Raw genomic sequence first — 12,716 nt, 5'->3', positions numbered from 1 at the left:
TGTAAGTGTCTGTGTGTGTGAGTGTGTGAGTGTGTGTGAGTGTGAGAGTGTGTGAGAGGGTGTAAGTGAGTGTGTGGTGAGTGAGTGTGTGTGAGTGAGTGTGTGGGGTGAGTGAGTGTGGGGTGAGTGAGTGAGTGTGTGAGTGTGTGAGTGAGTGAGTGTGTGTGTCACTGTGTGTGTGTATCAGTGTGGGGAGCGGTAGTGTAGCGGTTAGCGCTACGCTGCGCTATGAACCCGGCGACACGAGTTCGATTCCCGCTCACGGCCAACACCAGTGACGATTATCTGAACCGGTCCCAGGCCCTCCCCTAGGTCGACTCAGCCTCAAATGAGTACCCGGTGCGGTGTGTAAACATTGCCACTAGGGAGACAAAGGCGGTCGGGCGTGGTGCTGGCCACCCACCCCTCGTGTGCCGTTCTGGCCTTCATAGGTGCTCGCTAACAGCACTTGCCCCTACAGTCTGTTAAGGCTACACGGGGGATCTTTGTCTTTTGTATCAGTGTGTGTGTGATGCTCGCTAAGAGCACTTGCCCGAGTCTCCCTGTGCGAGGCTACCTGTTGAAGCTTTGTCTTTGTGCAGCAGCCGCTCGTACCCTACGCGCCAGCGCCACCTCGTGGGCAAAACTTTACACAGGTGCCAGGCTAGGTGCACACACACAGGTGCCAGGCTAGGTGCACACACACAGGTGCCAGGCTAGGTGCACACACACAGGTGCCAGGCTAGGTGCACACACACAGGTGCCAGGCTAGGTGCACACACACTCACACACACAGGTGCCAGGCAAGGTACACACACACAGGTGCCAGGCTAGGTGCACACACACTCACACACACAGGTTCCAGGCAAGGTACACACACACAGGTGCCAGGCTAGGTGCACACACACACAGGTGCCAGGCTAGGTACACACACACACACAGGTGCCAGGCTAGGTACACACACACACTCACACTCACTCACACACACTCACACATACACACTTACACACACTCACTCACACACACACTCACACACACACTCACACACACAGGTGCCAGGCAAGGTACACACACACAGGTGCCAGGCTAGGTGCACACACACACAGGTGCCAGGCTAGGTACACACACACACTCACACTCACTCACACACACTCACACATACACACTTACACACACCCACTCACACACACACTCACACACACACTCACACACACAGGTGCCAGGCAAGGTACACACACACAGGTGCCAGGCTAGGTGCACACACACACAGGTGCCAGGCTAGGTACACACACACACAGGTGCCAGGCTAGGTACACACACACACTCACACTCACTCACACACACTCACACATACACACTTACACACACTCACACACACACACTCACACACACACTCACACACACAGGTGCCAGGCTAGGTGCACACACACACACAGGTGCCAGGCTAGGTACACACACACACAGGTGCCAGGCTAGGTACACACACACACAGGTGCCAGGCTAGGTGCACACACACACAGGTGCCAGGCTAGGTACACACACACAGGTGCCAGGCTAGGTGCACACACACACTCACTCACACACTCACACATATTCACTCACTCACACACTCACACACTCACACACTCACTCACTCACACACACTCACTCACACTCACTCACACGCTCACACACTCACACACACTCACACATTCACACACTCACACACTCACTCACACACACACTCACTCACACACACTCACTCACACTCACTCACACGCTCACACACTCACACACACTTACACACACTCACACACACTTACACAGACTCACTCACACACACACTCACTCACACACTCACACACACACTCACTCACACATTCACTCACTCACACACACACTCACTCACACACACTCACACACTCACACCACTCACTCTCACTCACTCACTCACACACATACTCACTCTCACACTCACACACTCACTCACACACTCACAATCATTCACACAATCACACTCTCACACTCACTCACACACTCACTCACACACACTCACACACACACTCACACACTCACTCACACACACACATACTCACTCACACTCACTCACTCACACACTCACACACACTTACACACACTTACACACTCACACACTCACACACACACTTACACACTCACACACATACACTCACACACACACATTCTCACTCACTCACACACTCACACACACTTACACACACTCACACACACTTACACACCCTCACTCACACACACACTCACAGACACACTCACTCACACACTCACACACTCACTCACACACTCACTCACACTCACACATTCACACACTCACACACTCACTCACACACACACTCACTCACTCACACGCAGTCACTCACACTCACTCACACACTCACACACTTACACACTCTCACACACACTTACACACACTCACTCACTCACACGCTCACACACACACTCACTCACACACTCACACACTCACTCACTCACACACACACTCACTCACACACTCACTCACACACTCACACACTCACTCACACACACACTCACACACTCACTCACTCACACACACTCACTCACTCACACACTCACACACACTCACTCACACACACAGGTGCCAGACTAGGTACAAACACACACACACACTAGCCGCATCTACATCTACAGAGCGTGAAGAACCAGTGGCATCTACATCTACAGAACGTGAAGAATCAGTGGCATCTACATCTACAGAACGTGAAGAACCAGTGGCATCTACATCTACAGAACGTGAAGAACCAGTGGCATCTACATCTACAGAACATGAAGAACCAGTGGCATCTACATCTACAGAACGTGAAGAATCAGTGGCATCTACATCTACAGAACGTGAAGAACCAGTGGCATCTACATCTACAGAACATGAAGAACCAGTGGCATCTACATCTACAGAACGTAAAGAACCAGTGGCATCTACAGAACGTGAAGAACCAGTGGCATCTACATCTACAGAACATAAAGAATCAGTGGCATCTACATCTACAGAACGTGAAGAACCAGTGGCATCTACATCTACAGAACGTGAAGAACCAGTGGCATCTACATCTACAGAACGTGAAAAACCAGTGGCATCTACATCTACATCTACAGAACGTGAAGAACCAGTGGCATCTACATCTGCAGAACATGAAGAACCAGTGGCATCTGCAGAACGTGAAGAACCAGTTGCATCTACATCTACAGAACACGAAGAATCAGTGGCATCTACATCTGCAGAACGTGAAGAACCAGTGGCATCTACATCTACAGAACATGAAGAACCAGTGGCATCTACATCTGCAGAACGTGAAGAACCAGTGGCATCTACATCTACAGAACATGAAGAACCAGTGGCATCTGCAGAACATGAAGAACCAGTGGCATCTACATCTACAGAACATGAAGAACCAGTGGCATCTACATCTGCAGAACATGAAGAACCAGTGGCATCTACATCTACAGAACACGAAGAATCAGTGGCATCTACATCTACAGAACATGAAGAACCAGTGGCATCTACATCTGCAGAACATGAAGAACCAGTGGCATCTACATCTGCAGAACGTGAAGAACCAGTGGCATCTACATCTACAGAACGTGAAGAACCAGTGGCATCTAAATCTACAGAACATGAAGAACCAGTGGCATCTGCAGAACATGAAGAACCAGTGGCATCTACATCTACATAACACGAAGAATCAGTGGCATCTACATCTACAGAACGTGAAGAACCAGTGGCATCTACACCTGCAGAACGTGAAGAACCAGTGGCATCTACATCTGCAGAACGTGAAGAACCAGTGGCATCTACATCTACAGAACATGAAGAACCAGTGGCATCTACATCTACAGGAGATTATAAAACTTTGAAAGCCATTCCCCGCGTCTCGTGTACACGCCGTACAATGAGTTTGCAATCAGAACAGACACCTCAGGAACCGAACGAGTTCGTAAGTACAGATTAGTCCCCGAGTTACGATGATCCCCGAGTTACGCTGGTCCCCGAGTTACGATGGTCCCCGACTTACGATATTTCGATCTTACGATGGCGACACGACAAAATTGCCATCAACAACGTAACGTCGTTCAAGTGTGAGTACAGTACAATGTGATACGTTACGATACGTTCAATGCATGTATACACTACACTATACACTACACTATACACTACACTATACACTACACTACACACTACACTACACACTACACTACACACTACACTATACATACACTATACACTACACACTACACTATACACTACACTTTACACTACACTATACACTACACTATACACTACACTACACACTACACTATACATACACTATACACTACACACTACACTATACACTACACTATACACTTTACACTACACTATACACTACACACTACACTATACACTATACACTACAGTATACACGACACACTACACTACACTGTACACTAGACTATACACTACACTATACACTACACTATACACTACACACTACACTATACACTACACACTACACTATACACTATACCCTACACTATACACTACACACGACACTATACACGACACACTACACTATACACTATACTCTACACTACACTATACACTACACTATACACTACACACTACACTCTACACTACACTATACACGACACACTACACTATACACTACACTACACACTACACTATACACTACAATACACACTACAATATACACTACACTACACACTACACTATACACTACACACTACACTATACACTACACTACACACTACACTATACACTACAATACACACTACAATATACACTACACACTACACTATACACTACACACTACACTATACACTACAATACACACTACAATTAACACTACACTACACACTACACTATACACTACACTATACACTACACTATACACTACACTACATTATACACTACAATACACACTACACTATACACTACACTATACACTACTATACACTATACACACTACACTATACACTACACTATACACTATACACACTATACACTACTATACACTACACTATACACTACACTATACACTATACACACTATACACTACACTATACACTACACTATACACTATACCCTACACTATACACTACTACACTATACACTACACACTACACACTACACTATACACTACACCATACACTACACTATACACTACACTATACACTACACACTACACTATACACTACACTATACACTATACCCTACACTATACACTACACACTACACTATACACGACACACTACACTATACACTACACTATACACTACACTATACACTACATTATACACTACAATACACACTACACTACACACTACACTATACACTACACTATACACTACACTATACACTACACTACACTATACACTACACTACGCTATACTCTATACACTACACTACACTATACACTACATTATACACTACACTATACACTACACTACACTATACACTACATTATACACTACACTACACACTACACTATACACTACACTATACACTACACTATACACTACAATACACACTACACTACACACTACACTATACACTACACACTACACTATACACTATACCCTACACTATACACTACACACGACACTATACACGACACACTACACTATACACTATACTATACACTACACTATACACTACACTATACACTACACACTACACTCTACACTACACTATACACGACACACTACACTATACACTACACTACACACTACACTATACACTACAATACACACTACAATATACACTACACTACACACTACACTATACACTACACACTACACTATACACTACACTACACACTACACTATACACTACAATACACACTACAATATACACTACACACTACACTATACACTACACACTACACTATACACTACAATACACACTACAATATACACTACACTACACACTACACTATACACTACACTATACACTACACTATACACTACACTACATTATACACTACAATACACACTACACTATACACTACACTATACACTACTATACACTATACACACTACACTATACACTACACTATACACTATACACACTATACACTACTATACACTACACTATACACTACACTATACACTATACACACTATACACTACACTATACACTACACTATACACTATACCCTACACTATACACTACTACACTATACACTACACACTACACACTACACTATACACTACACCATACACTACACTATACACTACACTATACACTACACACTACACTATACACTACACTATACACTATACCCTACACTATACACTACACACTACACTATACACGACACACTACACTATACACTACACTATACACTACACTATACACTACATTATACACTACAATACACACTACACTACACACTACACTATACACTACACTATACACTACACTACACTATACACTACACTACGCTATACTCTACACTACACTATACACTACATTATACACTACACTATACACTACACTATACACTACACTACATTATACACTACAATACACACTACACTACACACTACACTATACACTACACTATACACTACACACTACACTACACTACACACTACACTATACACTACACTATACACTACACTATACACTACAATACACACTACACTACACACTACACTATACACTACACTACACTATACACTACACACTACACTACACTACACACTACACTATACACTACACTATACACTACACTATACACTACAATACACACTACACTACACACTACACTATACACTACACTATACACTACACTATACACTACACTATGCACTACACCACTATACACTACACTATACACTACAATACACACTACACTACACACTACACTACACACGACACTACACTATACACTACAGTATACACGACACACTACACTATACACTACACTATACACTACACACTACACTATACACTACACTATACACTACATTATACAATACACTATATACTACACTATACACTACACTACATTATACACTACAATACACACGACACTACACACTACACTATACACTACAATACACACTACACTACACTATACACTACTATACACTATACACACTATACACTACTATACACTACACTATACACTACACTATACACTACTATACACTATACACACTACACTACTATACACTACACTATACACTACACTATACACTACTATACACTACACTATACACTACACTATACACTACACATTATACACTACAATACACACTACACTACAATACACACTACACTATACACTACATTATACACTACACTACACACTACACTATACACTACACTATACACTACACTATGATACGTAGCTTTAGCAATTTAATTTTAGGGTTACCACGATACGATACGTTCACCCAATGTTAAAAGTTTTTGTTACAGCAGATAGGATTGTTTCCTCAAGAAACTTTCTATTAAATTGCAGTTCATATAGGCGGGCTAAGAATCTACCTTGTTTTTTTAACTTTACATTTTACCGTGCAATACAGTATTGTAATTAATAAATACACACAGTATATTGTTTATCCAGTACGCTACTTTGAATTGCTCTTTTTGCTAAATTATCACCGTTCTTTAGGACTCCTGGGTAAGCTATAGGCAATTTTCGACTTACGATATTTTCGACTTACGATGGGGTCGTTGTAACGCATCTGCATCGTAGTGAAACTGATGGCCTTAATCTAAGTTGTCTTGTGGTTGTTGTTGTTGTTTGTGTTGTTGTAGTACAGAGTTAGACTGATGGCCTTAATCTAAGTTGTCTTGTGGTTGTTGTTGTTGTTTGTGTTGTTGTAGTACAGAGTTAGACTGATGGCCTTAATCTAAGTTGTCTTGTGGTTGTTGTTGTTGTTTGTGTTGCTGTAGTACAGAGTTAGACTGATGGCCTTAATCTAAGTTGTCTTGTGGTTGTTGTTGTTGTTTGTGTTGTTGTAGTACAGAGTTAGACTGATGGCTTTAATCTAAGTTGTCTTGTGGTTGTTGTTGTTGTTGTTGTTGTTTGTTGTAGTACAGAGTTAGACTGATGGCCTTAATCTAAGTTGTCTTGTGGTTGTTGTTGTTGTTTGTGTTGTTGTAGTACAGAGTTAGACTGATGGCTTTAATCTAAGTTGTCTTGTGGTTGTTGTTGTTGTTGTTTGTGTTGTTGTAGTACAGAGTTAGACTGATGGCTTTAATCTAAGTTGTCTTGTGGTTGTTGTTGTTGTTTGTGTTGCTGTAGTACAGAGTTAGACTGATGGCCTTAATCTAAGTTGTCTTGTGGTTGTTGTTGTTGTTTGTGTTGTTGTAGTACAGAGTTAGACTGATGGCTTTAATCTAAGTTGTCTTGTGGTTGTTGTTGTTGTTGTTGTTTGTGTTGTTGTAGTACAGAGTTAGACTGATGGCTTTAATCTAAGTTGTCTTGTGGTTGTTGTTGTTGTTGTTTGTGTTGTTGTAGTACAGAGTTAGACTGATGGCTTTAATCTAAGTTGTCTTGTGGTTGTTGTTGTTGTTTGTGTTGCTGTAGTACAGAGTTAGACTGATGGCCTTAATCTAAGTTGTCTTGTGGTTGTTGTTGTTGTTTGTGTTGTTGTAGTACAGAGTTAGACTGATGGCTTTAATATAAGTTGTCTTGTGGTTGTTGTTGTTGTTGTTGTTTGTGTTGTTGTAGTACAGAGTTAGACTGATGGCCTTAATCTAAGTTGTCTTGTGGTTGTTGTTGTTGTTTGTGTTGTTGTAGTACAGAGTTAGACTGATGGCTTTAATCTAAGTTGTCTTGTGGTTGTTGTTGTTGTTGTTTGTGTTGTTGTAGTACAGAGTTAGACTGATGGCCTTAATCTAAGTTGTATTGTGGTTGTTGTTGTTGTTTGTGTTGTTGTAGTACAGAGTTAGACTGATGGCTTTAATATAAGTTGTCTTGTGGTTGTTGTTGTTGTTTGTGTTGTTGTAGTACAGAGTTAGACTGATGGCTTTAATCTAAGTTGTTTTGTGGTTGTTGTTGTTGTTGTTTGTGTTGTTGTAGTACAGAGTTAGACTGATGGCCTTAATCTAAGTTGTCTTGTGGTTGTTGTTGTTTGTGTTGTTGTAGTACAGAGTTAGACTGATGGCTTTAATATAAGTTGTCTTGTGGTTGTTGTTGTTGTTTGTGTTGTTGTAGTACAGAGTTAGACTGATGGCTTTAATCTAAGTTGTTTTGTGGTTGTTGTTGTTGTTGTTTGTGTTGTTGTAGTACAGAGTTAGACTGATGGCCTTAATCTAAGTTGTCTTGTGGTTGTTGTTGTTTGACTTGCATCCCACTGGGATGTTTGCACACAGCGTTGGTGTACGGTGATTTTTTTTGCAATATTGTGCTGTCTTTTCTTGGATTTTCTGTTTGCACTCAGTCACATAAAGTCACTTTAAGATGTTTTCTTGTTCATGTTTTTGTTTTTTAAATCCTTTATATTAAGTTCACTTGCTTGCTTGCTTGCGTGCTTACGACCGTGCAAATTTTCGGTCGTTTTTTAACCCACTTCCCGTGATCCAATCGAGCTGACATTTTGCACACAGACTCGTTGTGCGTGACAATTAATATTCGTGAAAAAAAATTCCTAAATTTTACACTTTTTAGGAAAAAATAAATAATATTTAATTACCAATTGCTTAATGGTGGCAGGCAATCATCTGACCCATAGGTGGCAGCCACCTCAAGCCAGAGGACGAGAGGACTCTAGCCGCCACGCATATAAAGGATTTATAGTGAAAAACTTTGTTTTTACGGGTTAATTTTTTTGTTTGTTGCAGTTGCACCCGATTCAAGAGCCGAATGGCTCACAGGGCTGTACCTAATTAAAGCTTTCGTGACTGCAGGGATTCATCTTCTTGGTTTTTTCGGTAAAATCACGTAGAAGGGAAGTAATAAAATAATAAAAATAAAACATAATAAAATAATATAATAATATAATATAATAATATAAAATAATATTATATATTATATTACTTTATTAGGATTTATTTTTATTATTTTATTATTTCCCTTCTACGTGACTTTACCGAAAGAACCAAGAAGAGGTCTACACCTAATCAATGAACTTTGAACTTTGAAGTCGAGGACTACCTGGACGTGGAGTCACGTGTCATAGACTCAGCACGTGTGGAGTCACGTGTCATAGACTCAGCACGTGTGGAGTCACGTGTCATAGACTCAGCACGTGTGGAGTCACGTGTCATAGACTCAGCACGTGGCTGAGACGACGTCACCGCTGTGCCAGGAGATGGCAGAAGAGAGCCACTGGTGACGACACGGCTCAGACTAAATTGGTTGCAAAAAAACACAGAGTTCTCGCGCCACGTAACGCACGAGTCTGCAGACCCACAGAAACCCACAGAAACCCACACTCGTAGAGACCCATAGAGACCCATATAACACACACTCACAGAGACCCATAGAGTCCCACAGAGACCCATAGAGACCCACAGAAACCCACAGAAACACATACTCGTAGAGACCCACAGAAATCCACAGACACACACACTCGTAGAGACCCACAGAGACCCATATAAACACATACTCACAGAGACCCATAGAGTCCCACAGAGACCCATAGAGACCCACAGAAACCCACACTCACAGAGACCCACAGAAACACACACTCACAGAGACCCACAGAAACCCATATAAACACATACTCACAGAGACCCATAGAGTCCCGCAGAGACCCATAGAGACCCACAGAAACCCATATAAACACATACTCACAGAGACCCATAGAGTCCCACAGAGACCCATAGAGACCCACAGAAACCCATATAAACACACACTCACAGAAACACACAATCGTAGAGACCCACAGAGACCCATATAAACACATACTCACAGAGACCCACAGAGACCCATATAAACACACACTCACAGAGACCCACAGAAACCCATATAAACACACACTCACAGAGACCCACAGAGACCCATATAAACACACACTCACAGAGACCCACAGAAACCCATATAAACACACACTCACAGAGACCCACAAAGACCCATATAAACACACACTCACAGAGACCCACAGAAACCCATATAAACACACACTCACAGAGACCCACAGAAACCCATATAAACACACACTCACAGAGACCCACAGAGACCCATATAAACACACACTCACAGAGACCCACAGAAACCCATATAAACACACACTCACAGAGACCCACAGAGTCCCATATAAACACACACTCACAGAGACCCATAGAAACCCATATAAACACACACTCACAGAGACCCACAGAGACCCATATAAACACACACTCACAGAGACCCACAGAGACCCATAGAAACACACACTCACAGAGACCCACAGAGACCCATATAAACACACACTCACAGAGACCCACAGAGACCCATATAAACACACACTCACAGAGACCCATAGAAACCCATATAAACACACACTCACAGAGACCCACAGAGACCCATATAAACACACACTCACAGAGACCCACAGAGACCCATATAAACACACACTCACAGAGACCCATAGAAACCCATATAAACACACACTCAGAGAGACCCACAGAGACCCATATAAACACACACTCACAGAGACCCACAGAGACCCACAGAAACCCATAGAAACACATACTCACAGAGACCCACAGAAACCCATATAAACACACACTCACAGAAACCCACAGAAACCCATAGAAACACATACTCACAGAGACCCACAGAGAACCACAGAAACACACACTCACAGAGACCCACAGAAACCCATAGAAACACATACTCACAGAGACCCACAGAAACCCATATAAACACATACTCACAGAGACCCACAGAAACCCATGTAAACACAAACTCACAGAGACCCACAGAAACCCATAGACACACACTCACAGAGACCCACAGAGACCCACAGAAACCCATACTCACAGAGACCCACAGAAACCCATATAAACACACACTCACAGAGACCCACAGAGACCCACAGAAACCCATACTCACAGAGACCCACAGAAACCCATATAAACACACACTCGGAGAGACCCACATAAACACACACTCACAGAGACCCACAGAGACCCACAGAAACACACACTCACAGAGACCCACAGAAACACACAGAAACACACACTCACAGAGACCCACAGAAACCCATATAAACACATACTCACAGAGACCCACAGAAACCCATATAAACACAAACTCACAGAGACCCACAGAAACCCATAGACACACACTCACAGAGACCCACAGAAACCCATATAAACACACACTCACAGAGACCCACAGAGACCCACAGAAACCCATACTCACAGAGACCCACAGAAACCCATATAAACACATACTCACAGAGACCCACAGAAACCCATATAAACACATACTCACAGAGACCCACAGAAACCCATATAAACACACACTCACAGAGACCCATAGAGACCCACAGAGACCCACAGAATCCCACAGAAACCCACAGAGACCCACAGAAACCCACAGAAACCCACAGAAACCCACAGAAACCCACACTCGTAGAGACCCACGTAAACCCATACTCACAGAGACCCATAGAGAACCACAGAGACCCATAGAGACCCACAGAAACCCATAATCACAGAGACCCACAGAAACCCACACTCTTTCGATTTAAAGCTTTCGTGACTGCAGGGATTCATCTTCTAGGTTCTTTCGGTAAAGTCACGTAGAAGGGAAATA

The 12,716-nt window shown here is 42.6% G+C and overlaps 1 protein-coding gene across 1 annotated transcript in view; it reads left to right on the top strand.

The window, feature by feature from the left end:
• The window catches only part of LOC133361010 (X-linked interleukin-1 receptor accessory protein-like 2), a 25,815-nt gene extending 18,161 nt beyond the window's left edge, over positions 1–7,654 (top strand). Inside the window, exon 8 of the mRNA XM_061579894.1 lies at positions 7,635–7,654. Coding sequence (XP_061435878.1) covers positions 7,635–7,654 — 20 coding nt within the window. The remainder of the gene's footprint in view (positions 1–7,634) is intronic.
• Positions 7,655–12,716: the final 5,062 nt, after the last annotated feature.

Source organism: Lethenteron reissneri, chromosome 70 (assembly GCF_015708825.2).
Source record: "Lethenteron reissneri isolate LAM-NWPU_2019-01 chromosome 70, ASM1570882v1, whole genome shotgun sequence".
Classification (NCBI taxonomy): Eukaryota; Metazoa; Chordata; class Hyperoartia; order Petromyzontiformes; family Petromyzontidae; genus Lethenteron; species Lethenteron reissneri.
This window is presented reverse-complemented; position numbering and strand designations above follow the sequence as displayed.